Here is a 25,396-nt window from a genome sequence, read left to right as displayed (position 1 = left end):
ATCTAATCATAACTGACTAGATTTATGTGAACAGCTCACATCTTTACACAGTCAGGAATAGTCACTGAATAGACATCCCTGTCTTTGTCACTGTTGTGTGAACTCATGGATGCAAAACTCACCAGAGCTGCAGCAGTCTTGCGACAGATGTAGCTGCAAATCTCACCGTCAGCTGGTAGCGATTAAGTGTCAACACTATGGCCTCCTTTCATAATACTAGATACCAGATCTGGCTCTCTCAGCTTCAGGTGTAGGGGAAGACCTGAACTTATTGCTTGGTTATTTATTAACGTCTGTCAGGTTTGCGGCCTAGTGCAAATTTGATATTTTAGCAGGTCAAACATGCTGTTTGTTATTCCCCGGAGACGTGGGGGTGCCTCTGCAAACCATTGGGCATCCCGGGTTAATGCCAAATGTTGAGTTAGAGTCAACATTCAACCTAAATAATACAGTGAAATAGCTCCATTTCTATTTCAAAACATTTCTATTATAAAAACAGCCATTTGAATGGGTGTATTCTGTGTGGTTTTTTTCCATTGTTATTGAGTTCAAATTAAATCTTCTAAACCTGGTCAACAAAATGTTTCCAAGGAAAATCTATTGGTCCATGTAGTCACCGCCCTCCAGGTAAATACTCCAGTTTCTGCAGCACACACCAGTCACCCTCAGTGATGTTTTGCTCATCTTGTTTACTGCTTCAAATATCAGCCTTACAGCTCTTATAAATACCTAGAACAACATCTTTGTTTTGCAGAGCAAGAGACGGGTATGTCAGTTCAGATATCTTGCCAGCTTTTAGTGGAAACTATCTTTGTTGTCATATTGTCTTGAAATGTTCTCCTTCAGTGGTAAACATCCAGGAACAAGTATTGTTCTTACTTTATAAAGAAAAATATAATACAATTAGGCATTTCGGGAACTGTTAAACCTTAGCAATACAGATTTTTTTTTTTGCAAATTTTATAAATGTATGATACACCATTGAGAAGTTGTTTTAATATGATATGCATATTTGAAATATCCAGAACAGCTCTGTCCATGTCCTGGGCCAAATGGATCTTCATTCTTTGGTCCTGCACTGCTCCATCCCTGCTCCTTGTAGGGCTTGTGGGCAGGCAGCTGGGGCTCCAGGTGGGGGTGCAGGTAGTTCAGACGGTGACCTGTTCTCGGTGGGGTACACCTGGAGACCAGGGTTTATTTGAAGATGGAGATGTAATCATTGGTGGGCTCTTTAATCTTCATTACAATCCCCCAGCTATAAACTATGACTTCACTCAGCGGCCCTACAACAATACTTGTACTGGGTAAATCTATATGCATTTTTTTACTCTTATAACTGTACAATTTCACTGCATTTTGGAAAAACAGGAAAAAACAGAAGATAACTCTATTATTTTTATTTCTGTCTTTTCTATTCTAAATGCAGTCAATTATTTTCTTTCGATTCTTGTTAATAATGTCATGATATATGAATATGACCTAGTAATTGTTGTGCTTTTTTCTTTTATCCTGGGTGCCCAGGGTGCAAAATCTTCCATTGCAGTACATCTATGCTATGGTGTTTGCAGTGGAGGAAATAAATCATAGTATAAACTTGTTACCAGGTATAAAACTGGGCTACCACATCCGTGATAACTGTGGCCTCCCACAGTGGGCTTTGCAGGCAGCACTGTTGCTGGTTGGTGGAGACAGCACTAACTGTAACACAAGAGCCCTGCAGTCTGGTTATGGACAAGAAAGAGGTAATAAATCTAGTTTTGGAATTTTGGCCCTCATTTAAAAATGAGCAATTAAAATAAACCAGTAAATTAAGTATTATTAGTTTTCTTTAAACTATAACTTTATCTCACTGTATTTTCCATTGTCATCAGGTGATAAGCCCATTCCTTTGATCATTGGTTGCTCCTCATCTGCAACAACTCAGACAGTCGCCAAAATCCTGGAGCCTCTCTCTGTACCTTTAGTGAGTTGTACTATCTATCTATACATATATATGTGTCTGTATGTATATGTCCCCCCCACAAATCTATACATGAATTTGATACAACTTACTTACTCTTACTCTGACTGATCATAGTGCACACAAGTAATGCATTATTTTAATCTTGCTGAAAAAACAAAACTACAAAGACTCTAGCAACACAGCTATATAGTAGAACCCTGTGTTAAATGTACTATATATTTCAGTATATTTATATGTATATGTATTTATGAGTATGACTTTTTTTTTCAGATTAGTTATACAGCTAGCTGTCCCTGTCTGAGTGATAGACATCAATATCCTAATTTCTTCAGGACCATGGCCAGTGATATTTACCAAGCCAGGGCTTTTGCCCAACTTGCCATACATTTCAATTGGACCTGGATTGGAGCAGTGATAACAGATAATGATTATGGGCATGTTGCATTAAAGGTGGTTTATTTGTTGCAATTTTATCTTTGCAAGAAATCTTCACAACTGTTTGACACGAATCTAAAGGTTCTCTGCTTTAATGTAAATTTCAGATATTTGAGGAAGCGATTCAGGGAGCTGAGGTGTGTCTGGCATTTGTAGAGACTCTTCAAAGGGAAAATATTGTGAGTGATGCCAGACGAGCAGCACTCACAATTCAGGCCTCAGATGCAAGGGTGATTTTGATCTTCACATGGTATACAGATGTGTTGGAATTATTCCTTCAGCTTGACAAGTTAAATGTGAGAAACTATAATAAAATTCATAATGCAAGACAGAACTGAGGTTTGTAACAGAATATTTTTTTCATTTTTTTCTTACTTTGTCCTTTTGCTTACTAGGTTACTAACAGGCAGTTTCTGGCCAGTGAGGCTTGGAGCACCAGTGGAGATCTGCTCCAAAATCCAGTTACAAGCAAAGTGGCAGCTGGTGTTTTTGGTGTGGCCATTCGAAGTTTAACTATACCTGGATTTGGAAATTATATCAGAAGTTTGAATCCATCTCATCGTCCTCATGATGAGTTCTTAAGAGAATTTTGGGAAAAGGAGTTTAAATGTAGTCCTGGTCTTACATCTGTCTCTTCATATGCTTCTAAACCCTGCAGTGGTACAGAAACCCTGGAAGAAGTGCAGAATCACTTTACTGACACCTCCAAGCTAAGAGTGACATATAATGTCTACCTTGCAGTTTATGTTGCAGCACATGCCCTTCACAGCTTACTCTCCTGCCCATACACAGACAGCATTTCTGAAAATGAAAACTCCACTTGCTCCTTTCCAACAGATATTAAACCCATAGAGGTTAGCAACATTGCTTTCACTCCCAAATTTCCATGTATACCGTTTTTCAAAAGCTACATTTGCAGTAGGGACATTAAGAATTTACAATTCCCCTTAAAATTCGACTAGTACTTTGTACTAAAACACTGAATAGTTACTGAATATTAACTGTTTCAACATTTCCAGGTCTTGCAGCATGTGGCCAAAATAAACTTCATCACACCACAGGGTGAACAGCTTTATTTCCAAGGTGCTGACATCCATGCAAAGTATGACCTTCTCAACTGGCAGAACATGGGTGAGGGCCCAGCAAAATTTGTTTTGATTGGTCGTGTGGATGGGTTTGACCTCCACCTTAATGAGTCAGCGATTCAGTGGACCACAGGATCCAATCAGGTAGCTAAAATAGGAGAATTAAAAAAAATTTTGTGGGTCATAATACGTTGTATACATGAGAATAGGATTTTTCTTTTTTTTTCTGTTGTTTAGGTCCCTGTTTCAGTGTGCAGTGAAAGATGCCCCCCAGGTACACGGATGGCACCCAGAAAAGGTCAACCTGTTTGCTGTTTTGACTGTATCCCATGTGCTGATGGGGAGATTAGCAATAAAACTGGTGAGGAAGATATAATAGCCTCACAAGCATTTAATCTATTCAGTACTCCAATATTCATTCATCAATCTTTTATTATACCATAATCCTGGCTTTAATAGTTTCAGCACATCTACGTTTTGCTGTATGTATTTTCTTCTCCCAGGTTCCCTTCACTGTGACCGATGTCCATCTGAGTTCTGGTCTAATGCTAAAAGAACAACCTGCATTCCTCGCCAGCTGGATTTTCTTTCCTTCAATGAAACCTTAGGAATTACCCTGACTGCAGTAGCTGTTTCTGGTGTCACTGTGACAACAGCTGTGTTTGTGGTATTCCTTCACTATCGTCAAACACCTATGGTGAGAATGCATATCTGTGTAACAGAGACACTGTACATTTTGGGAAAAAAGTTTCCAAAACATTAAGCATATAGGAATTGTTTGAAAGAATTCACAGAAACTGATTATAATGATATTCCTATTCTCATGTTAAGGTCCGTGCCAACAATTCAGAGTTGAGCTTTCTGCTCCTTGTGTCAATCAAGCTCTGCTTCCTGTGCTCGCTCGTGTTCATTGGCCGTCCATCAGACTGGTCTTGTCGGTTCCAGCAGGCCGCTTTCGGGATCAGCTTTGTGCTTTGCATCTCCTGCCTCAAAGTCAAGACCATTGTGGTTCTGGCAGCATTTCGCTCAGCTCGGCCTGGTGCTGAAGCCTTGATGAAGTGGTTTGGTCCAGGCCAACAGAGAGGAAGCGTCTTCTTCTTCACCTGTGTGCAGGTGCGACATGCACTTTTTGAAACCATAAACTATTACTGTTAATGTGATTACAGAAATTAACTTGACTTTGTACAATGCTTCTCCATAAAGGTTATCATCTGCATTATTTGGCTATCAATCAGCCCCCCTGTTCCCAAATCTGACCTGGATGTCCCAGGGCTAAAAGTTACTCTGAAGTGTGCCACTGGCTCTGTGGTGGGTTTCTCTCTGGTATTGGGCTACATTGGACTACTGGGCTGCACCAGTTTCCTCTTGGCTTTTCTTGCCAGAAAACTTCCAGACAACTTTAACGAGGCCAAACTGATCACCTTCAGCATGCTGATTTTCTGTGCTGTTTGGGTGGCTTTTGTTCCTGCCTATGTCAGTTCTCCTGGAAAATATGCTGTTGCTGTTGAGATTTTTGCCATCCTTGCCTCTAGCTATGGTTTGCTGTTCTGCATATTTGCTCCAAAGTGCTTCATCATTCTTTTGAGGCCTGAGAAAAACACTAAAAAACATTTGATGGGTAGATAGGAAAGCAAATGTAACCATTGCCACTGTAATTCACCTTTTTAAAAATGTTAACAACTGAAATACAGTCATTGTATTTATCTGGTCATATATCATTTAAAAATATGATGGTTTATTGTCTTATTAAATTGTGACATATCCTAAAACTTTATGACGGAGCTGCATTTGCATCACTATCTGCTAGCTATTGTCAGTGTTTACTAAGCTATATGAAATCAGAAATATTCACTCAGACATGAATTGACAAAATATGTCAGGCTGTCAAAGAAAAAAAATTGACAAATTTCTTATCTTATTTTAAATTTTACTCTTTTGAAAAAAAATCTGCACTGCACCTATTTTACAAAAATTGCTTAGGTAACAAACACATTCATAAAATAAAAACACCATTATAAAAGAAGTCCAATGTTGTGTTGTTTTTACTTTGTAGTGGTACAAATGTTTCATTAATGTTGAAAAATAAGAATTTTAAATGCCTTTAGTCTATTGAGATGTGCAGTTTGCAGTATGCACTGCAGTATGCAGTTAAAAAGTAAATTGTTATACAGAAAAGATTAATACGATCAGAGTACAGATGGGATTTCAGTGTTCCATACTGTTTTATGAAATTTCTGTCTAGTAAATAAATAATTGACTAAAGTGGACGCAAACCAGTAAACAAATTAAAACAAATAAGTACTGCTGAGAAACTAGAATACAAAAATTACAATAAAATTATCAACAACAGAAATAGCTGGTGAATATATAATATGTAATATAATAAAATATAATATGTAAACAACTTAACAACCCCCTAAAGTGTCAAGTCACATCACGTGACAGCGCAACATAAATCAAATCAAACAAATCAAACATCCTGTGTCAGCTCTGCGCTGACACAGGAGCATCGAGTCCAGTGACCTGGCTGTTTCATCTTTGTCGGAAGCCCAGCATTGCAAACAACAGCGGAACTTAAAGAATCGATCTCACCGGGCTAGTATTGATCCAATACCGATGCCGACTTGGTATCGATAGAATCGATATTTGGATCGATCTGCTCACCACTACCTCCCAGGCTTCTAGACTTCTGATTGGCCAACATTATGTTTTTAGCGTTTACATGTGGACAAAGATATTTTTTCAAAACTGCAAGTGTGGACGGGATTTTTTTAAAAGCTCAAACGGTAAATCTCAGTTATCAAAAATACCCGTGGACGTGTGAATGTAGCCTGAGTGCAGAGTTGAAAGCTGGGGTGGGGCTTTGTGTTGGGGTCTGACAGACACAGGCCGTCCAGTTGGTTCTATGCAGCAGACAGTCTCACAGTGGTGCTTGAGGGATCGAGAAAGAAACACTTCTCTAACAGACTGAAACTTTGCAATCAGGGAATGAGAAACAGGAGGAGACACAGCTGGGGAAAATTGGAGCTGAGGAGACTAAGAGAAGTAAAACAGAATACAATAACCCGAGACACTGACCTTCAAATTAAAACAGGAACTCACACATACAAAGAAACACAGACTTTATACAGAGGGAACACACAGGCAGGGATAACTAACACTAAACTGAGGAAGAACCGAACCGAACGAGCTAGAAACCACAATAAACAATAATAGAAAACACAAAACGCTGGGTCAGATAACCCAGGACCATGACAATGTTAGTGTGTGTACAAAAAAGTGTATCAAAAGTCCTCTAGCTATCAATGTTATGGATATCTCCATTTTGTAAAGAACAAATACATAAATAACAAAAATAAAAAAACAAAATACAGAATGAACAGCCTTTTTGTATCCATTATCTGCATTATTTGTAATTCAAAGTTAAATTGATCTTCACCTTGGCTAATATTTTGTCAATTTACTAGTCTTGTCCCTGATTTGTCATCATTTAACCAATATGTGGCAATCAGTAAGGTTGGTAAATATCCACATAACTTTGCGTTGATCACAGATTACAATAAATGATAAAGGAGCATACTAAGTTAAATGAGGTTTTTAAAGGTGGTTGGACCTCTACATTCACAATGTAAGGGTTTTAGCTGGAACAGTTTTTCAAAGCCATAAAGTTAAATTAACATTCTTATATATTTATGGAATAAAGTTGTGACTCTTAATGACTTAAACATCCTTAAGCGTTTGATTATTTTGCATGAAATGTGCATTTGTACTCATATATTTTATCTCTTGATACCTCCATTAAAGTAATTGGGAACTATAGTATTTCAGGGGAAGCTTTTCAGTCCAAATATGAAAATAATACATGACCACTACAGAAGTAATAAAGAGATAATTTTAAAAGATGACCAAATACTATATGAGGCACACCTACATACACATCCTAACTCCACATCTTCTATCTGCAAGGCATAATGATCACTCGTACTGTCATGTCACGTCTTGAGAGGACTGATTTGGGAGTATATGTGTCGTCATGTTCACCTGCTCACCAAAAGGCCCTGCCTCTATATAAAGTGCCCTCATCTGCAGTTCATCTACTCCAAGGAGGAGGATGGATGTCAGCAGCCAACTGATGTTATAGCTGGTGTATGAAAATACACATTTTTAAATTGTACAGTTTGTTATATTTGGGGTTTTAGTGTAATCTGTATTTTCATTCTAGGAACTGTTTATGGACACTGATTGAACTCATGCGAATAAACCAAATTGAATGTACTGTACATTTCTAAATGTCTAGAACAGCTGCATCTATGTCTTGGTTTTCCTGGCTCTTCATTGTGTGGTCCAGGTCATCCCAATCTTTGCTGCTTGTGTGGCTTGTGGGAAGAGAACTGGGAATCCGGGATGGACTTCTGTGTGATCAGATGTTGACATGTTCTCGTTGGGGTACACCAAGTAGCCAGGGTCTGTTTCAAGATGGAGATGTAATTATTGGTGGTCTTTTTCCTCTTCATTATCAGCCTCCAGCTATAGACCATGACTTCACTCAGCTGCCACACTACAATCCATGTACTGGGTAAAACTCAGTTACAGAGAATATTTTGATTACTGTAGAATGAGAGCATATATAGATATAACATAGGAGTAATTACTGTGTCTTGCTGGTTGATTTGTACTTGCAGTTTTACAAAAATTATTCAAACAAAATTCACAAATTTATATTTTATCATTTTATCTCCCCCCTCTCAGTTTAGAATATGTTCCACTGCAGTACATATATGCTATGGTGTTTGCACTGGAGGAAATTAATCATAGTACAATGCTCCTACCAGGAATCAAGCTGGGCTATCATATTTTTGACAGTTGTGGGCGCCCACCATGGGCTCTCCAGTCAGGACTGTCACTTGTTGGTGGAGACAACACCAGCTGCAACTCTACAAACCCTCCAGATTATTCTAGTGGGCATGGAGAAGAAATTAAAGACAGGAGGGGTAACTCATTCATTGATCAGAAAACATACAAAAAAATCTGTCAGCAATTTTGCTTTCTACTTTTTCTACTCCTGCTACAAGATGTTGTTTAATTAAATCAATCATTTCTGTTTTCAGGTGGTCAATCTGTCCCCATGATTATTGGTGGTGCTTCATCCATAACAAGCCAGATACTCTCCACAGTGCTGGGGCCACTCTCCATACCTTTTGTGAGTTTTGTTTTGAATGCACCATAAAAACTGTATATGAGCTTTTTTGTTTGTTTTTAGATAAGTGGAGCCATCTTTTGGTTGAATTTATATCTTTTACTCAAATAAATATTCATGCTTTTTTATGACAGTGGAGAAACTGATTTTTTTTAAACAGAAACAAAACCTTTATAAGATGAAGGTTTTTGTGTTTGTGTGTGTGTGTATGTGTCTTTCAGATCAGCTATCTATCCACCTGTCCTTGTCTCAGTGACAGGCTCCAGTATCCAAATTTCTTCAGAACAATCCCCAGTGATATTTACCAAGCACGTGCTGTTGCCCAGGTTGTTATACGCTTCAACTGGACTTGGGTTGGAGCAGTTGTAGCAAACAATAACTATGGCTACATGGCAGTAAAGGTATTTGTATCTTTTATTTCAGTCATTTAGACTACTCAGCTATATCTCTAAAATATACAGTAATAAGTACATTATATAACTACATTTACAGTGTGATAACGTAATAGGCTTCTTTCACCTGTATATGTCAGGTATTTCAGGAGGAGATTCAGGGAGCAGGTGTCTGCCTGGCATTTGTAGAGACTCTCCAAAGGGAAAATATCATTAGTGATGCCAGACGAGCAGCCCTCACAATTCAATCCTCAACTGCAAGGGTGATTTTGATCTTCACCTGGTATACAGATGTGAGGGAATTGTTCCTGCAACTTGTGAAACTGAATGTGAGAAGCTGTAATGCCTATCGCATATAATGCATGCTGAAAAAAAGTTAGAGATTATATTTAAAAACAAAATAAACTTTAAAATAATTTTTCTTTTGCTTATTAGGTGACTGATAGACAGTTTTTGGCCAGTGAGGCTTGGAGCACTAGTGGGGATCTGGTCCAAAATTCAGTTACAAGCAAAGTGGCAAACGGTGTTCTTGGTGTTGCTACTAGAAGTTCAGCTATACCTGGATTTGAAAGTTATCTCCGACGTTTACACCCAATTCACCATCCAGATGATGAGTTCTTAAGAGAATTCTGGGAAGTGGAGTTTGGGTGTAGTCTTCATTTATCTTCCTCCTCAATGCTCAGTTCTCCTATCTCCACACTGAAGTCTAACCATAAATCAAATATTTTAACTTCAAATCCTCCTGTTATGTCTGATCAGAAAGCTTCACTATCACATTGCAATGGGTCGGAGTCTCTGAAAAAAGTACAGAATCACTTTACAGATGCATCCCAGCTAAGGGTGACATATAATGTCTACCTTGCTGTTTATGCTGCAGCTCATGCCCTCCACAGCCTTCTCTGTCCCATTAAAGACAGCTCTTCTGAAAACAACATCTCCACCTGCTCCTCTCCAAAACAAATCAAGGCCACAGAGGTAAAGTAATCATGAATATCATCCTTTCCCTAAAAAATCTAATAAAAATCCATGTTGCATTCTTTAGACACTGAACAGGGTTTTGGTCCAACCCATGAGTACCCACAATGCTGTAATTACACCATTTCCATATGTTTCAGTATTGCACTTATCATTGAACTCTAATAACTCTAGTTTCACGATTGTTATAATTTTACAGCTTTTGCAGCACTTGCAAGAAGTGAACTTCACCACACCACAAGATGAAACATTTTACTTTCAAGGAGCCGATATTCCAGCAAAGTATGACCTTGTTAACTGGCAGAAAATGCCTGATGGGACACTAAAAATTGCTTTGATTGGTCAAGTGGATGGGTTTGCTCTCCATCTTAATGAATCAGCTATTCAGTGGATCACAGGATCCAATCGGGTATTTTATATGAAAATAATGTAAACTGTACATTTGTAAATTTGTGAATTTCTTGCTCTTAACTGGAATACACATATTGTGCTTAAAAATAAGTGTTGGCTTATTATTTAGGTGCCTATTTCGGTGTGCAGTGAGATCTGCCCCCCAGGGACCAGAAAGGTCAGCAGGAAAGGAAAACCTCTCTGCTGCTTTGACTGTATTCCATGTGCTGCAGGAGAGATAAGCAATAAAACTGGTGATGGAATTGCAATCTAAACCCCTCCTTGTAAATCCATTTGATTTAAAGTCATGTACTTTTGCTGTTCTTGTTTGATTTTCCTTTCTCTTCTTCTTTCCTTCTCCACTCTTTTTACTGTTAGGTTCCCTTGACTGTGAGCGTTGTCCCCTAGAGCTCTGGTCTAATGCTAAACGTACTGCCTGCATCCCTCGCCAGCTTGACTTTCTTGCCTTTAATGAGACTTTGGGAATTACTCTTACTACAGCAGCTGTGACCGGTGTCACTGTGACAACAGTTGTCTTTGTGGTTTTCCTTCACTACCGTCACACACCTGTGGTGAGAAAGAAATGTTCACAACATTATAATGTACATTTTAAAGAAAACATCGTGTGCAGTTGGCAAGTGCAGTTTTGTTGTTGTTAGGTTTTATTTGACATCTGATGTCAGTTTTTTCTTCAAGATTAAATAATTGACAAAATATTAAAACATCATAATTATTCCACATGTGGCTGATATTATCTGTGTCACTACTTTTATAAAGCTGCACTTTCTTAATTTTAGGTGAGGGCTAACAATTCAGAGCTGAGTTTCCTGCTTCTTGTGTCAATCAAGCTCTGCTTCCTGTGCTCACTCGTGTTCATTGGTCGTCCATCAGTCTGGTCTTGTCGGTTCCAGCAGGCAGCTTTTGGGATCAGCTTTGTGCTTTGTGTGTCCTGCCTGAAAGTCAAGACCATTGTGGTTCTGGCAGCATTTCGCTCAGCTCGGCCTGGTGCTGAAGCCTTGATTAGATGGTTTGGTCCAGGCCAACAGAGAGGAAGTATCTGCCTTCTTACATGCATACAGGTCATACAGATGTTCTGTTTTGAATTTTTAAGTCTTTGTATTTTTACATCTGTCTAAAAACATTTTATTTTTCATATAGATTATCATCTGTACCATATGGCTATCCCTCATCCCCCCCGTGCCTCGACAAGATCTGGGTTTTCAAGGTTCAAAGGTCACTCTGGAGTGTGCCATGGTTTCTGTGGTGGGATTTTGTCTGATTTTGGGCTACATTGGCCTGCTGGCCTGCACCAGTCTCATATTAGCCTTTTTTGCTAGGAAACTTCCTGATAATTTCAATGAGGCCAAACTTATCACTTTCAGTATGCTGATTTTCTGTGCTGTTTGGGTGGCTTTTGTGCCTGCTTACCTTAGCTCTCCTGGTAAATACACTGTTGCTGTGGAAGTTTTTGCCATCCTGGCTTCTAGCTATGGTTTACTTTTCTGTATTTTTGCTCCGAAGTGTTTCATCATTCTTTTGAGGCCTGAGAGAAACACCAAGAAATATATGATGGCCAGGTAGCAAAAGTAAATTAACAAAATATGACAAATAATTATTATTTATCTATTTATCTATATCAGCACTTCATCTTTATGTATTTATCTTTGTTTGTTGTTAAATTAATAGAAAAACCTTGATTTATCCAGAATTAAGAATGATCATGCAAAGTTTTAATATATTATTGCAAATGTATATACAATACGACTGTAGTTTTATAGACAAACCTTCGATGAAAACAAAACACCACCCATATTAACTTATCGTGTCAATGTGAAAACGGTTTACAGTTTCAATATAATATTGCTGTATCTGACATTAATTAATAAATGCATTTTACAATAATTTTTAAGGAACTACTTACATGCTTTTATATGGTCTAAAAATTAAATAATTCAGTTTTTGACCTTACAATATGAACTACCATGAGATGGCTCTTTTCAAATTGTAACTCACTGTAATTCAATTTCTTGGTAAAGATCAAACACAATTCACGTTTTAAGAGATGCTAAAAAGTAAAAAGAAAAAAAAAAGTTAAAAATTTAACTGTGGTTGTAAGGTGTAGGATTCTATATGATCTCTCTGGGAAGGCAAAATATGAAGCTGACGAACCCTCTAGTAAAATGTTCAGATTGTGGAAACAAAAGATACTCCACAGGTTGAATTTCCTTTTTACCCATTACCACCAGTATTTGCAGCTTCACAAACATAGCTACAGGTCTCTTTTAGTAAATGTGTGTCTGTGTTTAGAGAATTCATTATTTCATACTCTCAGTACTCCAACTTGCCATAATATCATTCAGAGAATTATTTAAACTTCATTTATAATTCACAAGAGCCTAACATAATCATTAAAACATCCATTCATATTACTGTAAGGATCCCAGTAAGCAATATTACCAAAGAAGATGGTGTGTAAACCTGGAAGACATCTGTACAGAACTTCCTTGCACAATAGTGAAGGGTCGATCGCGAATGAAATGGCTCTTAGAGCCGGATCTTTGATGTGAACGACGCGAGCCGGCTCCTTATCACGAGCCGTGGGTTTTTTTTTCTCTCACCCTCTCTCTCTCTCTCTCTCGCACTTTTTTTCACTTCACTCAGCATGCGAGCCTTGTGCTTTACGCTGGGAAGAGGGGGGAGGGGCGGTAGTAGTAGTAGGCGGCACTCAGTAGCACAGGAACAGAGCTCAATTTTTTTTTAGGTGTGCTCAGAATAGTGGCACAAAAATAACGCCACACAGAGTGGGAGGGAGAGAGAGAAAGAGAGCCAGGGACAACAATGTCAAATTAGAAAGGTACAATCATCCACAACTATTTCCAGTTGCAGATGATAAAGGATTCAGAAAGTTTATTCATACAGGTCCATATGACAGGGAATATGCATCTTCTTTTTGTTTTCATATTATAATTTATATTTAATTGTGTTGTGGTTTGCAGTGTTTTGTATTGTGTCACTTAAAATTTGTAAAAGGAAAAAGCTGAAAATTCAAATAGTTAAAAGTTGAAATGTGAATAGTTGATTTTTGTATTATATGATTTATTTATTACATTTTATGTGGAGTGAATAAATAAAAGTATATTTACGGTGGCCCCTACAGACAAAGCACATACAAACTTCAAATCACGTACAAACCCTGAAGCACGTACAAACCCCAAAACACGCAAAAACTCCAAAACACGTAAAAACACGTACAAACTCCGAAGCACATACAAACTCCAAAACACGTACAAAAGACAACAGAAGTGCTCCAGGATGCTAGGGGCAGTGTTGAACTTTTGTTACCTAGTGGCTACACAAGCCAGCAAGTACCAACGACCGTATTTGGTGTGTGGTAATAACAGGTAAATGAACATTTTTTATTTTATTTTTTTTATTTGACTATATATGAATTCTTGTGTATAAATACACAAACAATACACATATGCTTTCATGCTTTCAATTGTGTAATTTAAGTGATCTAGGTAGCTCTGTTTTGGAAGAGTTTGTACGTGTTTTGTCTCTAGGGGCCACCGCATATATTTATATATAAACATTTATAGATAAAACCATTTTTTTTACATTAGTAATTCCTTTTGTGCATAATTTTATATTATTGTTAATAACAAATTAATTAAAGCAACAAAACAACCTGAAGAGCCGGTTCGGAGCCCCATCAGTATTGCACAATGCTTCATGTGTTACTGTGTTTTACATCATATACCACAAAAATGGCTGAAGCACAAAATAAAAAGCTTAGTTTAGTAAAAGAATTATATTTACATTTAACTTACATAATAGATACATTTTGACAATGAAGTGTAACACAGTCAGTCAGTTATATTTGAAAAGATTTATTTAAAAGAAAGAAAAGAGGAAAAAGAGTAAATAACTATTATTTAGATTTCTCAAGAGGTTTTAATATTTACATTTATTATTTTTATTAATATATTTTATTTTCTGATTTACTGCACAGAAAATGAAGATGTTTTTAACATAAATGAAAACATTTTATGACACAATCCCACGGCCCATAACAGCTTTCTTTGTGTTCATCTCTGGTCTCAACAGGATTATGTAACATTTGGGTCCAAACAGCGTGATCAAGAGTCCAAAACTTGAAGCAAGAATGGCAAACACCTCCACTGCATCTGCAAGATTTCCTGGTGAACTGACATAAGCAGGAACAAAGGCCACCCACACAGCACAGAAGATCAGCATGCTGAATGTGATGAGCTTGGCCTCATTAAAACTATCAGGGAGATTCCTCACCAGGAATGCAATTAGAAAACTGAGGAAAGCCAGTATGCCAATATAGCCCAATAACACTGCAAAACCAACAGTGGACCCAACTGCACACTCATACACTATCTTGTCATTGTGGTATTGGGTGTTTTTATGTGGAGTTGGAGAGGAAGAGACAAGCCAGGTAGTGCAGATGGCTGCCTGAATAGATGTCAGAAATAGAACTGTTCCTCTCTGTTGCATTGCACCAAACCACTTCATACTGGCTCCCCCTCCTGGCTTGGAGGCTTTGAACACAGCCAGAACAACCATGGTTTTTACCAGGATGCATGAGACACACAGCACAAAGCTGATCCCAAATGCTGCATGCCTCATTTGGCATGTCCACATCCTGGGTCGTCCGATGAACAAAAGTGAACACAGGAAACACAACTTAAGTGACATTAATAGCTGGAAACTAAGCTCTGAATTGCTGGCACGTACTATAGGTGTTCTTCGATGGCAGATAAAGATCCCCAGAACAACAGCACATATAAATGTTCCCAGTAAAGAGGTTGCTGTCAAACAAATACCCAAAGGGTCATGATAGGAGAGAAACTCTGTCTTCTTAGGAACACAGTAATCACGCTGTGGGTTTGACCAAAAATCCTCTGGACAACTGGTGCACTCCAAGGAGTCTGACAAAGAAGTGTTGATGGTGAAATGCATCCTATATTTCACAGAAATTAAATCAAATATGTCATACAGAAAGACAAAGACCTACTGCTCTTGTTAGTGATCTTTCCCTCAGAACAGGGGATGCAGTCAAAACAGCATTCAGGCTCTCTCTTCCTTCTCACCATGTGGGTACCAGGAGGACAACTCTCACTGCATACTGATCGAGGTGGCTATTGGACATAGAAAATAAAGATTTATTGCCTGCTACAATTCTATATACTGTAAATTTCATAAAAGGTACTTTTCAAATAAAAACATATCTAACCTGTTTGGATTCAAAGTTCCAGAAGATTTTGCCTTCATCAAGTATAAGTTCTTCACCTTTTAAAGCTGTCCTTTTAACCTCACCCACTTTCTGAATTTTAGTGCTTCCATCAGGGAGCCACAACGCATTAATAACATCATAAATTGGTACTATATCACCATTCTCGTCAAATGACACTTGATCGCCAAATGGAGTGGTGAAGTTCACTCTTTCCATGTAATAAACAAGCTGTTTAAAAGGAATGTATATTAAGTAAATTACTTTTTGCTCCAAAAATAATTATAGAACGAATGATTTATTCATAGATGGAGTGTAAAATGATATCACATCTGCCATGGCTCCAGTAACTTTACAGTGCAAACAGTGGCAATTTTTCAGTTCAGTAATCAAATATAATATTATATCTATGGTACCTACATATATAAAGTCATTTATATCTAAGTCTCAATCAACCAAGGCACATTACTAATAATCCTGTATAAAAGTTAATGACCTGAAGTTAATGAAATTCTGAAAGCATGCAAAAACAATGTGTTCAAAGGTGGAGTGTAAAATGATATCACACCTGCCATGGCTCCAGTGACTGCAAAGAGGCACAGCTGTTCCCACTGAAAGGCCCGCTTCCTGGCTTGCACCGCAGCAAGTCATCAAGGGAATATGCCAGTGCATAAACAGCTTTGTACACATTATACTCTGGCCGCAGGTTGGAAATGTCCAAGTACTCATTGTCAACATTTCCTAGATCTTCCTTTCCAGTGCATAATGCACCTCCACCTTCCAGCCAGCCTGCTAGAGCTGGAGCAAATCTGCACTGAAATGTAAATTCCCAAAACTGATTCACCTGAAATATTTTGAAAAATGTTTATTATACATTATGAAAATATACACACACATAGTAAAAGTGTCCAAGTCTCACCAAGCTAATTCCGTAGCTACTGTTGTGATGTAGATCAGGATGTATTTGCAACAGGAATTCCCTGAGCCCTGGTATCTCTCCTCGGCGAATGGTGATACCCAGTGTACCACCCAGATATGGCATAAAATGAGGTGTTTGGAGCACAGCAGATTCTGTCCAGGCTTCGCTGGCTATCCACTGAAGGCCTGTCACATTTTGCCTTACTACCTGTGAATTAAATTAGACCAAATCTATGAAGTAATATTGAGCCTCCAACTTCTTTCCTGAAACAGTTTTTGATCTTTAAAATGAATTCTGAATGATTATTTTTCTGTATTCATTTCTGTACTCACAATGATATGTAATATGTGTTTTACACAATTTTGAACTATAATTATGAAGACCTCTGTAACTAGTAACTATTAAAGTGTTTTAAAGCGAAACCTCATCCATAAGGTGCATCATGCGACTAGGATCTTCAAAGACAATGACAACTCGAGCTGTAGAGGTTTTCATCACATCTACAATCCTCCGGAGTTCAACTGTGTCTTTGTCCCAGGGTAAAACCTCAGTGTAGGCCAGGCAACCTTCACCAGACACACTCAGCTCAGACTGAAAGGATCTGGCTGCATGAAGTCCATAATCATTATTACTGACAAGCAGACCTGCCCAAGTCCAGCCGAAATGTTTTAGAATCTGGATCATTGCACGTACCTAAGTGAATATAGATTAAAGTGTAAGTGAATTGAAAAGAAGAAACAAAACAAAATTTCTGTGCATAATCTGTCTGTCAGTGTCCACAGAACAGCATTTAAATACAATTGCAATTTAGCTTTATTCTCTGAGACAATAGAGAAAAGAAATAGAGCATAATTCTCAAAACCAATTATTCTTATTATTTCTAATATTTTCATATCTGTCTGTGTTCTTCTTTTACACAGATATTGAAACAGACTTTTGTTTTTCCATTTTAATTTTGATGACAAATTTTCACCTGGAAAGCATCACTTGGGATCGTTCTAAAGAAGGATGGATACTTTTGACGGTCACTCAGGCAGGAACATGTGGCATAATAACTCACCTGTGAAAGATATAGACTGCATATGTATATTCGGGAGCTATCCATGTAGAGATATCTTAATTTTGTCATCATGACTGCATTATTTTTTATTTCATAAAATGGTTTTACATTTTCAATGAAATCAACGCAAGCCAAGAAAACTGTTACATGGTCAAGCAGAAAACTTACCATAGGTACTCTGTACAAACCTAAGACGTTGGAGATTGCAATAGAAATTGTAGAGGACGGATCACCCACAATCCCTACAACTGGAGGATTTCCAACACATGTATCATCTACTACAATTTGATCCTCTTGACCACTGGCTAATGACAATGCTCCACGGAATCCAATTCCAAGTTCAAAGCAGTTATCATACAGAATATATCCCAGAGTCACATTTGGTAGCAGGTTTGAGTTTCTGTTGATCTCATCAATAGCAAATGCCATGGTTTGTGCGAGCTTAAATCCTAGAACATACATACTAAGACGAGAAAAGTTTAATTACTAAAAAGTATAATACAATACAGATTTTTAAAATATAGGAAAATGAGCACAGTGAAAATGATGCAAAATGAATAATATAAACAATCAAGGAAAGTGAATAACAATTAAAGACATATATTAATGAAAATAAATTTTAAAAGAGAAGATGTTTTGTCTAGTTATTTCAGATATAAAATACATATTCATATTGGGATTAGGTTTGGTGGTTTTCTTTTTCTGTTTTTTTCATTCTGTTTCCCTGTCATAGTTACCCATGGCAAGTAGGTTGTTGTGGCTGCGAGGTAAAAGACAGATCAGGAACACTTGAAAAGAAATGGACTTGAAACAGTCCACCCAGAACCACATCTCCAGTTTTGTGCATCTCATTTAGATGAAACTGTCCCTGCAGCTGACAGGACAAAGAAAACTGAGGAGTGGGTAGAGGAGAAGAAACACAGGAATACAGCAAAACAACCACGACTAAATTGTTTTGCAAAGATAAGCACATGACAGCTTTCTGAATTGTTGAGATCAGTCATTAGGTTTTATTGTTTGCCATTCCCTTTTATTGACAGGCTGTGTTGTTTAATCTTGCACACCACCCATTAGGGAAGAAGGAGGAGTATACTTTTCATTTGAGATTGCTTTGTATCCAGGCAAACTCAGGGAACACTGTGAGTAAATTAGTCATCAGTAATAACTCACTGAAGAATTGTCAGAGTAGTTGTTCAGTAGTCAGTAGTTGTTTCCGTGTGCATATCAAGTGACATAAAAGACAAATAGCAAAAATAACATATCATAATTCATGTACATCAAAGTTCATGTGGAATGTCTCAACAACATCATATTAAAAACTTCAGACCATATTTGAGTTGAAAGAGAAAACAAAATTTTTGAGGGGACGATAAAACACATAACAAAAACAAATCCGCATGGGCGGGACGGGACATAAAGCTGCATAGGACAAAAGGAAACTAGAAAACTTAGTGGATGGGGAAGATTGTCCTGAGTATAATTGAAGAACAGCCCAAGGGGACGGCCCAAATGAGAAACTAGACAGTGAAATTTTTCAGGGCTAATGCATGAATGCAAAACACGGGACAAGCAGATCTTCTGTATTCGAAGTGAAAGCCCACCACCTGAGTCCCGATGACCAAGCTATTTACCCTATCTCTAATCCCTTTGAAGGAAACTCGTTTCCACAGCTTATATCCACAACCCTTATTTGATCACTACCCAGAGTTCATGGCCATAGGTAAGGGATGTAATGGAAAATGACCTGTAAATCAAAAACTTGCTCAGCTCTCTCTTTACCGCAACAGACTGGTACAGTGTCTGTTCATTTTCCCCAAATCTGTGAATAAATCTCAGTCTCCACTTTCCCCAAACTTGTGAACAAAACTGTTGAGGGGACAACAAATTACTTATTTGATCACTACCAGAGTTCGTGGCCACAGTTGAATAGTTGTAATCTAAATCTAAGTTGTAATCTAAATTGACCTGTAAATTAAAAACTTAGCTCAGACTGTACAGTGCCTTTATCATTGCACATGTTTCCCAAATCCATCAGTGAATCTCATGCTCCACTTTCCCCAAACTCGTGAACAAGACCCTAAGATATTTAAATTCCTTCAATTGGGGTAGTAATTTGTCCCAGATGGAGTTGGCATTCCACCTTCTCCGGCTGAGAACTATGGTCTCTGACTTGGGGGTGCTGATTCTCACACTTGGGCGCAAACCACTCCAATGCAAGTTGGAAGTCACCACCTGATTAAGCAAACAGTAACACATCATCTGCGAAAAGTAAAGATGAAATCTTGAGGCCATCATAGTGGAGAACATCCACGAGCCTGGACAGACCAAGATATTATGTCCACACTTGCTCACTTTCTCAAACATCCTTGAGAGGATAAAGAGCTTGTCCAGTTTCACAGCCTGGATGAAAACCTCATTGTTCCTCCTGAATCAGAGGTTCAACTAAGAGATAAACCCTGCAGTGTCCTTCACAGTGTCATGATCCCTCAGCTCAGCTCCATTCAAATGTGAAGAAGGCCTAAAATCCAGCCTTTGTGGTAATGTAAGATAGTCCTGTCACAGAGTTTAATGCATGTGCTTTTGGTGATAGTTATTCCTTCTTTAATCAAATAAGGGATCTAATCAAAATATAATCAAGAAGAAATCCACACTCTATCCAGCTGTTTTTGTCTGAGTGTCAGGCTTGAGCATCCAAATTTTTTCAGAATACTCCCTGATTATATTTACAAAGCATCTGCTGTTGCTCAGCTTACTAAGTGCTTCAACTGGACTTGTGTTGGATTAGTTCTAGCAAGATTGTTGTCTGGGGGCTTTTTGCCCCCTGGTAGTGTCTGCCATGGCAAATTGCTCCTGGGTGAGGGACCAGACAAAGAGCGATTCAGAAGACGACTATGAGAAGACCATCGAGGGGACTGTTCACCCTACTCGAGATAGGGTTACCGGGTGCAGCCCGGGGAGGGTGCCCTAGGGTGAGCGTCTGGTGGTCGGGCCTTAGTCCATGCGGTCTGGCTGGGTGTGGGAGTAGTTTGGAGAGGCTATGGAAAAAGACTTTTGGACTGCCTCAAAGAGATTCTGGCAAACCGTCAGGAGACTCAGGATACACATACAAGGTCCTAAATTATCAGGCCGCATTTTATCTTAATGACCTTATAGTACCGAATCACTCCATTAGGGCACTTTGCTCTCGCACTGGAGGCTTACTTGTTGTTCCTAGAGTATTTAAAAATAGAATGGGAGGCAGAGCCTTCAGTTTTCAGGCCCCTCTTCTGTGGAACCAGCTTCCAGTTTGGATTTGGGAGATAGACACTATCTCTACTTTTAAGATTAGGCTTAAAACTTACCTTTTTAAAAAAAAAATCATATACAGTAGTTAAGGCTGGATCAGGTGACCCTGAATCCTCCCTTAGTTATGCTGCAGTAGGTGTAGACTGCTGGGGGGTTTCCATGATGCATTGAGTACTTACTTTTCAGTCACTTTTCTCAATCAGCATGTATTAATAGACCTCTCTACTGATTCAGTAAGAGTACTAGATGCTACAGTTCCTGATAATGCTTTGCTTTAAATGGGGAAAATCTTGAGGGATGGCTGTTATGAGGAAAAGCAACCCAGAAACTTTGTCAGCAGCACACATCGTTGTGTGCCTCAACTGTCGGTCTTTTACCAAAGCTAATCTGCCATTTTTTTCTTCTTAGGTTGGGTTTATGGATTAAAGATCTGATCTAAATTATCATATTAAAAATTGGGACACTTAGTCAGTGGTGGACCTTGGATTCATTGGGTGTTTTGGTCATTATCCCTACACCCTCATCCAAGGAGCCCTGCCAGGGTTGGTCAGGCCCGGAGTGTGTCACTGGTTTATGTTAAATTGTTATCTCTCTTTTTCTTTCTACTGTTTATTTTCTTCTTTTAATTCACTGCAACTGAGAAATAATACTTACCTCTTTAGCATTTATGGAGCCACCATAAGTACTATGACCATAGCTACTGAACGACACAGGAAGTCATTCCTGCCCATGGCCATCTCCCTGTACAACTCCTCCATCTAATACACTGTAAACACTGCAATAGTTACACCCTTTTTGTGCATGCTCTTTTCTACTCTGTAATATTCATTTCAGTATTCTTGATATTTATTTATAAGCACCTCTGTAAATTCTTGATATTCATATTTGATTGATTTGTATATATTAGTGCTATTTCTTAACCCTTTTAGACCTACCATAGAACCAAGTCTGCCAAAGCTTATCTTTATATTTTTACATGCTGTAGTGCCATTTTTGGGAACATTTCAAGTTGCTATACATCAATACAACCATTATAGCCCAAATTTTAATAATATGTATGCATTAAGTGCATAATAACTACACAAATTGCAAAAAAGTGCAATAAACTACAAAAAAATTGAAAATCGTTTTTGTTTTGTTTTTTACATATATTTCTAGTTAGAAAAATTTAAGAGGTTTATCCCTCAAAACTGTAAATACAAAAAAGTTGCACAAAATAGTTTGCAACAACAGGAAATTTATTTTGAGTTTCTTCACAGTTTTACTTTTCAGATACACCAATTTTTATATACTGCAGGAAAAACGAAAATAAATACTACAATGCAAATTTGCAAAACAAACAAACAAACAAAAAAACAGCATGTGCATTTCCAGCAGTGCAACTTGAGTTCTAAGCATCCCAGAAACTATACAGAAAAGCATAAAGTCAAACATGACTTTTAAAAACACCAGTATAGGATTATAAGACCCTGAAGGTAAAAAACTAAATTATGCACAAAAATGACATCACTTCCAGTTTCGGGCAGGTAATGGCAGACATGCGATAGTTCGCGCTGATGTATATTCCAACGTAGGAAGTATTATGAACAGCTGGTCAGATTAGCAAAGCATGTTTCTGAAATATTATGTTTTTGTTGCTGTGCTTTTTATGCAATTTTTGCAAAGCTATATGTGGAAGGAAACTGTGACCTAGGACAAGCTGATGACATAAGATGTAAGTACAACTCCTCTGGTTTCATATGCAAAAAAAATTATTGCGCTAGCTCACGTGGTTGCAGTTCTACAGGGATTTAAAAATAGTTGCGCAAAACGGAGTGTGCCCGCTCTGACTGGTTTTAAAGGGTTAAATTTGTAAAATCTGTAACATATTGTATTGTTTAAATAGTTTAGTCTGTTACTGTTACTGTCTTGGAGCAATTGCATCGGACATAATTACCTTAGGGATTAATAAAATATTCTGATTCTTAGACCTAGACTCAGAGCATTTATTGTCATTGTGCAGTTTCTTGCGCAGTGAAATTGGGTAGCTGGACCACAAAGGTGCAAAAGTAAAGAAAACAATATACAACAAGGGGGAAAAAAGCAATATATATGTATACATTTATGTGAGTAAACTATATACATGGTGTATGTGTAGAAACATTGAAACAGAAACATTGTGGGGCCATATACAAGGGCTGTTATATAATATAATAAATAAATAAATAAATAAGGGTGGAGGGGCTAAGGTCATTTAGGGTGGGGATGGTAATTCCACCGAGACCAAAAATATTGGACATACCAAAAATATTGCACATGGGCCAAAAATATTGCACAGAACAATGAAAGACTGAGATACTGAACCATCAGTGTCTACACCTATGGACCAGGGGTTGCCCGAGGGGGGCTAGTGACGCTGCCCCGTTTTGATCCACTCTCCGTCCAGTCATCAGAGGGTTCTAAGCAGGATGCTAGGCTCAAAGTCCGTCTGGCTCGTCTCCAGCTGGAGAAGGAGCAGCGTGAGAGAGAGTTCCAGCTGAAAAGGGAGATAGAGCTTAGGCGTTTGGACGCGGAACTGGCTAGGGCTAGGGAGGTTGAGCTGATGAAGGTGGAGGCAGAGACGAAGGTCAAGCTGCGACAGCTGGAACTCCAGCAGGCCTCCTCCCCTCCTGTGGTGGCTTTGCTGTCACAGACGGACGTACAGTTTGATGTAGGATGGAATAGTCGTCTGGTCCCTGCATTTTGTGACACTGAGGTGGAGATTTATTTTGAATCGTTTGAGCGGATAGCAACAGCCTTGCGTTGGCCCGCGGGATGCGTGGGCCATCCTGCTACAGTGCAAGCTGGTGGGCAAGGCACAGGAAGTTTGTTCCTCGTTGTCCGCTGAATGCAGCTTGGACTACGACAAACTGAAAAGTGCAATCCTGTTAGCCTATGAGCTAGTCCCCGAGGCTTACAGGCAGTGATTTCGGGGGCTGAAAAAGGTGCAGGGTCAATCCTACCGAGATTTTGCAAGGAAGAAAAGTGTGCTTTTTGATCGGTGGTGTGTGTCCAGCGAAGCTACTGACCTGGCATTGATGCGTGAATTAATGCTGGTGGAGGAATTTAAGAACTGCATCTCCGAGCAGATTGCAGTATACCTCAGTGAACAGAAGGTTTCCTCATTACAGCATGCTGCAACACTCGCTGATGAGTTTGCCCTCATCCATAAAACCAGTGTCATTAAGCACGACTGACGTGATGACCTAGTGAAGGTTAGTGATGTGCCAGCTACACAGTACCCAAAGGGTGAAGTACTTGTGTCCCATTCCAAGGTAAAACGAAAGTGTTTTTTTTGTTTCAAGTCTGGCCATTTAATAGCAAATTGTGGAGCCTACAAACAGAAACAGTCAGTCTTGAGAGTTAGGAGTGTGCCAGCTAACAAAGCCGATACAGGCGTGGTTTCAAGAGCCAAAACAAAGCTCTGTTTCTTCTGCCACAAACCTGGCCACCTGGTTGCTCACTGTTTGAAAGCAAACTCAAAGCAAAATTGATCTGCTTTCAAAGGAGTGAACTGTGGTTCACAAACCGACAAAGTTGCCAGTCCTAGGCAATAGTTGGAGAATAATTGCTCAGTGGTGTCATTTGGTCACTGTCAGATATCAACTAATTGTAATCTGCCACCTGATGACGGTCTCTCGGGTCCAGATGAACTACAGTGTGATAGATTGTGTGTGACACAACCATTTCAACCTGCACCTCTGGCTAACCAGCATGCCTTTTGCCATGACCTAGCGAAGAAGCGTCAGAGAAGTGTTGCTGTAAGGCCTTCTAGCTGCCTGATGGGTTCTCCATATGTGAATGTTACGTAAGGCCCAAAATGGCCTCCGTACAAGAAAGTAGTAGCTCTAATATTGACCAGTAACGAACCACCACACAAGATTTGTGTTACCCATTACACAAATCTTGTGTAATGGGTTACACAAGATTTATTTGTTCTTTCTCCGGGTAAAACTACTGGCTGAAGACACAACTCTGGCCAGGAATCCAAGGCCCAAAGCCACCGCGGTCAGGGTTGTTAGCCTGGTTACAAACAGGGGAAAGGTGGTCACTTGGAAGAACAAGCAGCCAAAACGTATCAATCCTGCAGCTTCCTCAAAAAGGCTTGCCACCCACCTTTTCAGGCCTGACTTCGTTCGAGGCTGGGCCTCCACATCACATCCTGGGAGCTGGAACTTCCCCAAAACTGGTCCAGTTTCCTTGTCAGGGGCACAGAGAGTCTCCAGTCCAGTGTTTGTTTTCCTGCCTTCCAGCACATCCACTCACATCCCAATAAGAATGAGTCCTCCCTCCAACATCCTCGGTTTATTTTAAAAGCAAAACCAGGCCAGGTTAAAAATCTTTTCCATTAAAATGTGCACACTTCATCCTGGATCTTCGAAGCTTCCCTGCTTCACCAGTGTCCTACTAAAAAAAA

The 25,396-nt window shown here is 38.9% G+C and overlaps 3 protein-coding genes across 3 annotated transcripts; 2 read left to right on the top strand and 1 right to left on the bottom strand.

The window, feature by feature from the left end:
* Window positions 1-1,038: 1,038 nt before the first annotated feature.
* Window positions 1,039-5,109, top strand: LOC102203935 (extracellular calcium-sensing receptor-like). Its single transcript, XM_005739418.1, has 11 exons — window positions 1,039-1,304; window positions 1,522-1,742; window positions 1,872-1,963; window positions 2,234-2,413; window positions 2,506-2,694; window positions 2,794-3,252; window positions 3,418-3,627; window positions 3,721-3,844; window positions 3,987-4,180; window positions 4,315-4,605; window positions 4,687-5,109. Exons 1-11 carry the CDS (start codon window positions 1,039-1,041, stop codon window positions 5,107-5,109), a joined length of 2,649 nt encoding a protein of 882 aa, XP_005739475.1.
* Window positions 5,110-7,907: 2,798 nt separating this feature from the next.
* On the top strand, window positions 7,908-12,018 carry LOC102203648 (extracellular calcium-sensing receptor-like). Its single transcript, XM_005739417.1, has 12 exons — window positions 7,908-8,059; window positions 8,233-8,474; window positions 8,592-8,683; window positions 8,902-9,081; window positions 9,213-9,401; window positions 9,508-9,727; window positions 9,806-10,047; window positions 10,247-10,456; window positions 10,568-10,691; window positions 10,816-11,009; window positions 11,235-11,516; window positions 11,596-12,018. Exons 1-12 carry the CDS (start codon window positions 7,908-7,910, stop codon window positions 12,016-12,018), a joined length of 2,550 nt encoding a protein of 849 aa, XP_005739474.1.
* A 2,466-nt stretch (window positions 12,019-14,484) lies between these two features.
* On the bottom strand, window positions 14,485-18,553 carry LOC102203365 (extracellular calcium-sensing receptor-like). Its single transcript, XM_013912462.1, has 9 exons — window positions 18,414-18,553; window positions 17,845-18,139; window positions 17,590-17,676; window positions 17,040-17,309; window positions 16,617-16,823; window positions 16,266-16,541; window positions 15,701-15,928; window positions 15,482-15,605; window positions 14,485-15,395 (listed from the first exon to the last, which is right to left on the bottom strand). The coding sequence occupies exons 1-9, from the start codon at window positions 18,521-18,523 to the stop codon at window positions 14,485-14,487; spliced, it is 2,508 nt and encodes an 835-aa protein (XP_013767916.1). The 5' UTR covers window positions 18,524-18,553.
* Between the last annotated feature and the right edge of the window lie 6,843 nt (window positions 18,554-25,396).

This window comes from Pundamilia nyererei, unplaced genomic scaffold, assembly GCF_000239375.1.
Source record: "Pundamilia nyererei isolate P.nyererei 1_Seehausen unplaced genomic scaffold, PunNye1.0 scaffold00091, whole genome shotgun sequence".
Classification (NCBI taxonomy): Eukaryota; Metazoa; Chordata; class Actinopteri; order Cichliformes; family Cichlidae; genus Pundamilia; species Pundamilia nyererei.
Note: the sequence above shows the minus strand (reverse complement) of the source record. Positions and strands in the feature narration are given on the sequence as shown.

Coding starts and splice junctions, on each gene's coding strand:
- LOC102203935 (XM_005739418.1), top strand. CDS start 1,039: ATGTCCTGGGCCAAATGGATCTTCATTCTTTGGTCCTGCACTGCTCCA. Junction 3,845..3,986: donor GGAGATTAGCAATAAAACTG/GTGAGGAAGATA, acceptor TTCTTCTCCCAG/GTTCCCTTCACTGTGACCGA. Junction 4,606..4,686: donor CCTGTGTGCAGGTGCGACAT/GCACTTTTTGAA, acceptor TTCTCCATAAAG/GTTATCATCTGCATTATTTG.
- LOC102203648 (XM_005739417.1), top strand. CDS start 7,908: ATGTTGACATGTTCTCGTTGGGGTACACCAAGTAGCCAGGGTCTGTTT. Junction 9,402..9,507: donor TGCAACTTGTGAAACTGAAT/GTGAGAAGCTGT, acceptor TTTGCTTATTAG/GTGACTGATAGACAGTTTTT. Junction 10,692..10,815: donor AGAGATAAGCAATAAAACTG/GTGATGGAATTG, acceptor TTTTACTGTTAG/GTTCCCTTGACTGTGAGCGT.
- LOC102203365 (XM_013912462.1), bottom strand. CDS start 18,523: ATGCACAAAACTGGAGATGTGGTTCTGGGTGGACTGTTTCAAGTCCAT. Junction 17,677..17,844: donor GTTTGTACAGAGTACCTATG/GTAAGTTTTCTG, acceptor TATCTTTCACAG/GTGAGTTATTATGCCACATG. Junction 15,396..15,481: donor AAAGATCACTAACAAGAGCA/GTAGGTCTTTGT, acceptor CTTCTTTGTCAG/ACTCCTTGGAGTGCACCAGT.